The following is a 5,000-nucleotide window of genomic DNA, read 5'->3' as shown; positions in this document are numbered from 1 at the left end:
TTTATGACCCTGGTGGTAGTCTGACCCTTCCTCTGCACTGTGAACCTAAGAAAACACTCATTAGAACCAAACTGATATACTTTTTGACCTTTGGAAATAGCAGATATGAGAGGCGATCGAAACAGACACATTTTGACATGGTTTTCGTAGGAGTTTTGGGGATTTCCAGGGGTACTTTTATGACCCTGGTGGTAGTTTGACCCTTCCTCTGTACTGTGAACCTAAGAAAACATTCACTAGAACCCGACTGATATCCTTTTTAACACGGTTTTCGTAGGAGTGTTGGGCATTTCCATTGGTAGTTTTATGACCCTGGTGGTAGTCTGACCCTTCCTCTGTACTGTGAACCTAAAAAAAACACTCATTAAAGCCCGACTGATATCCTCTGTGACCTTTGGAAATAGCAGACACGAAGCACACACATTTTGACAAGGTTTTCGTAGGAGTTTAGGGCATTCCCATTGGTAGTTTTATGACCCTGGTGGTAGTCTGACTCTTCCTCTGCACCATGAACCTAAAAAAAACACTCATTAGAACCCGATTGATATCCTCTGTGACCTTTGGAAATAGCAGACACGACACACACACATTTTGACAAGGTTTTCGTAGGAGTTTAGGGCATTTCCAGGGGTACTTTTATGACCCTGGTGGTAGTCTGACTCTTCCTCTGTACCAAGAACCTTAAAAAACACTCATTAGAACTCGACTGATATCCTTTTTTGTCTTTGGAAATAGGAAGCGTCTGTGACCTTCTGCGCCATGAACCTAAGAAAACATTCATTAGAACTCGACTGATCTCCTTTTTAACCTTTGAAAATAGTTGATGTAAAGGGCGGAAGCGTCAAAGAAAAGCTTCCATCCTGTCCCTGTCACCTTAAGAAACCTCAATTTATCCTCTCAGTTGCTAACAAAACATCAACGCTCACAGTTTTTACGATAAGTACGCTTGGGTATCGTTATCAGTGCGGTTACGATAGTTTTCAGTCAGCAATCAGGGTATACAACGTGCTGAGGTTATGCGGAGTACGATAATCTGGCAACACTGAGACTCCACACCATGGCCCTCAGTCAGTCCCCTATCCTTCTCAGTCACCCTTCAGCATCACGAGGGTGAAGATGTGTCCCTCCTCTCTCCCCACCTGTTCCCTGTGACCGCTTCAACTTGTGTGCCTTACTGACGTGCCTTATGTGACCTCGTGGCCTTAACCTGACCTCCAACGCCCATCGTGTGACCCAGTGACCTTTCTTGTGGGTTGATGCATCTCGTGTGACCTGAGGAAGTGAAAAGAAGGGAAGGAGAGGAAGAAAAGGATCGGAAGCAAGGAAAAGGATAGGAAAGAAAGGATAAAGAAGAAAAAGGAAAAGAAGAAGGATTAAGGAAGAAGAAAGAATCAAGAGAACATCGTAAAGTGGAATAAAGTGTTCGTTAAGGAAGATTCAGGAAAAGGATAGAAAAGAAGGGATAAAGAAGAAAAAGAAAGAAAGGAAAAGGAAAGGAAGGAAAACGAAAAGAAGAAGAAGGATTAAGGAAGAAGAAGGATCAAGAGAAGGATCAAACAGCATCGTAAAGTGGAATAAAGTGTTCGTAAAGGAAAATTCAGGAAAAGGATAGAAAAGAAAGGATAAAGAAGAAAAAAGAAAGAAAGGAAAAGGAAAAGAAGAAGAAGGATTAAGGAAGAAGAAGGATCAAGAGAAGGATCAAACAACATCGTAAAGTGGAATAAAGTGTTCGTAAAGGAAGATTTAGATTCGGTTCGGTTCGTATATAGCGGATTCGATCTCACCCCGGCGGCTCATGGATTCAAACTCCCGCCGAAACAGTGAATGAAGCAGATGAAGCCCAGCCTACGAGTGTTACTTAATGTGTTGTGTTGACCGTATTGCAACACTTGAAGTACGTCGAAACACTGATCTTGCCCATACACACGCACGCACACACTCCCTGTCCTACCCACCCTTGAGAAACTGCTGTGTTGCCAAGTTCTGTGTTGCGGAGATTTCTGTTGAGTTGTTGAGGTAGTTTTGTGTTGCATGGGAGAAATTTGGGTTCCTGGAAATTGTGGTGGAAGTTTTTTTGTGTGTTTGTGTCCCTGAAAATTTTGTACTTGGGAAGCTTTTGTGTTGCTGTGGAAGTCTTGTGTTGCTGCTCCTGAAGTTTTGAGTTGCTGAAAAGTTGTGTTCCTGGAATTTTTTTGTGTTGGTGGAAAAGTTTGCGTTTGTGTGGCTGAAAGTTTCTCATCGTTTGGTTCTTGTGATTTTTTTGAGTTGCTGAGTAAATTTTGAGTTGCCTGGAAAATTTTGAGTTGCTGAGAAATTTTGAGTTGCTGAGAAAATTTGAGTTGCTGAGAAATTTTCTGAGTTGCCTGGAAATTTTTGAGTTGCTGAGAAATTTTGAGTTGCTGAGAAAACATGGTGGCTGGAGTTATTTATTCTTATTTTTTGAGTTGCTGATGAATTGAGTTGCTGAGACATTACTTTGAGTTGCTGAAAAACCTTCCAGTTCGTAACAAAAAAAATGTGTACTCGAGAATTCCTTTTGTGTTGCTGTGATCTAAGTTTCTTTAATATGTAGTGTTGTGTTGCGTCGGTGTGTTGCGTTAGTGTAAGCTGCGTTGGTAATAGTGTAAGTTCTGGTGTGTTGCTAAGGTCTATAACTGAGTTGGCGGGGGCTGTGTTGCGTGGGTGTGAGTTCCTGTTGAGTTGCTGTGTGTTGATTGTGTTTGTGTTGCACTGGTGAGGGTTTTGCTGGAGAAAGAGAGTCTGTCGGGGGTTGTGGTACGTTGCTCTTGTGTGGGTTTGAGTTGCTGAGTGTTACCTTGTGTTGTGTTTGAGTTGTTGTGTTTGAGTTGCCGTTTGCTGTCTTTGTGTTGCACTGGCGAGGGTTTTGTTGGAGAGAGTCTGTCGGGGGTTGTATTACGTTGCTCTTGTGTGGGTTTGAGTTGCTGTTTCTTGTGTTAGTGTTGCAGTGGTGAAGGTTTTGTTGAAGAGAGAGAGTCTGTCGGGGGTTGTGTTGTTGGCGTTGTGTGGGTTTGTGTTGCTGAGTGTTGCGTTGTGCTGCGTTTGAGTTGTTGTGTGTTGCGTTGCCGTTTGCTGTGTTAGTGTTGCAGTGGTAAGATATTTGTTGGTTTGAGTTGCTGAGTGTTGCCTTGTGTTGTGTTTGAGTTGTGTTTGAGTTGCCGTTTGCTGTGTTAGTATTGCAGTGGTGAGGGTTTTGTTGAAGAGAGAGAGAGAGAGAGAGTCGGGGGTTGTTCTACGGTTTGAGTTGCTGAGTGTTGCCTTGTGCTGGGCGGGCGGGTGAGAGCGCAAGGATGGGCGTGTGTGTGTGGCTCTCCCGCCGGTTCCTGCACGTGGTCCTGACGCGGCTGTGGCTCACTCTCCTCCAGGGGGCGCTGCAGGAACTCCGGATCTACAGCTCCCCCGACATGGCACAAGTCCAATGTAACAACCATTTCGCGGTGAGTACCAGAATTGTGTGTGTGTGTGTGTGTGTGTGTGTGTGTGTGTGTGTGTGTGTGTGTGTGTGTGTGTATTATCATTCTCTGTTAGCATTTTGTATTAGCATAAGGCTACGTGTGTTTTATGTGTGTGTGTGTGTGTGTGTGTGTGTGTGTGTGTGTGTGTGTGTGTTGTGGTTGTGTTAGTGTGCGCTTGTACTAACACTGAGTAAGAGAGAGAGAGAGAGAGAGGCATCCCATACATAACCTCTTCTCTTATGAGGTAAACCACTTGGATGACTCACCTCCTCATCCATCTATGGAAAGAGGAGGAGGAGGAGGAGGAGGAGGAATAATAATAATAATAAGATGAAGAAGACGAGAAGCAAAGAAGGAAACGGAGAGGGAGGAGAAGATGAAGAGAGAAGAGAGAAAAGGAGGAGGAGGAGGAGGAATAATAATAATAATGATAATAATAATAATAATAATAATAATAATAATAATAATAATAATAATAATAATAATAATAATAATAATAATTATAATAATAGTAAGGAGAATAAGATGAAGTAGACGAGAAGCAAAGAAGTAAACGGAGAGGGAGGAGAAGATAAAGAGAGAAGAGAGAAAATGAGGAGGATGACGAGGAGGAGGAGGAGGAGGAGAAGAAAAAGAAGCAAGCTGGTGATGATAACGATGATGAAAAGGCAAAAGTTATGGTGATGATGATGGTGGTGGTGGTGGTGTTGGAGGCGATAGAGAGGTCCCTTTGGCTATTCCTTGGTTATAATGTCTATAGTGAAGGATGAAAGGAACCACCATTGTTATTGAAATGAGAAGTGTGCGCGGACTCCATAATTACCGTGTGTGTGTGTGTGTGTGTGTGTATGTGTGTGTGTGTGTGTGTGTGTGTGTGTGTGTGTGTGTGGACCTAACCCCAAATATCACCTCCTAACCTCACTATCCATTAACTTATCCAACCTCCTCTTCAATGTGTCTATCGTATTGGCACTCTCCACATGACCGCCAAGCCTGTTCCACTCATCCACCACTCTGTTAATACACCCAATGCCTATGTCCTTGTTGAATCTGAATTTGTCTAACTTAGGCCTATTGCTACGTGTCCTGCCTCGCTCTCTTACCGCCGAAGCTATATTAACATCACCCTTATTAAAGACTTCCATACATTAATATATTTTCTTCTTTTTCTTCTTATTTTCTTCTTCTGTTCATAAATTCTAGTCTTCTTTTCTCTATATTTCGTTCTTATCAGCTTATCTTTCACAGTTTGTTCTCTCTCTCTCTCTCTCTCTCTCTCTCTCTCTCTCTCTCTCTCTCTCTCTCTCTCTCTCTCTCTCTCTCTCTCTCTCTCTCTCTCTCTCTCTCTCTCTCTCTCTCTCTCTCTCTCTCTCTCTCTCTCTCTCTCTCTCTCTCTCTCTCAACCGGATGCGAGTGTTAATAAGGGAAAGAGGAAGTTAAAGAAAAAAAGAGAAAGAAAAGAAAAAACAAACATAATTAGTACCTCATTACTCTCTCTCTCTCTCTCTCTCTCTCTCTCTCTCTCTC

The 5,000-nt window shown here is 42.9% G+C and overlaps 1 protein-coding gene across 1 annotated transcript in view; it reads left to right on the top strand.

Annotated features, from left to right (window-relative positions):
* Positions 1–5,000, top strand: part of LOC126983458 (collagen alpha-1(XVIII) chain-like) — a 115,491-nt gene that overhangs the window by 59,967 nt on the left and 50,524 nt on the right. The window contains exon 6 of the mRNA XM_050836157.1: positions 3,384–3,455. Within this exon, the coding sequence (XP_050692114.1) occupies positions 3,384–3,455 (72 nt within the window). The remainder of the gene's footprint in view (positions 1–3,383; positions 3,456–5,000) is intronic.

This window comes from Eriocheir sinensis, chromosome 54 (assembly GCF_024679095.1).
Source record: "Eriocheir sinensis breed Jianghai 21 chromosome 54, ASM2467909v1, whole genome shotgun sequence".
Lineage (NCBI taxonomy): Eukaryota > Metazoa > Arthropoda > Malacostraca > Decapoda > Varunidae > Eriocheir > Eriocheir sinensis.
This window is presented reverse-complemented; position numbering and strand designations above follow the sequence as displayed.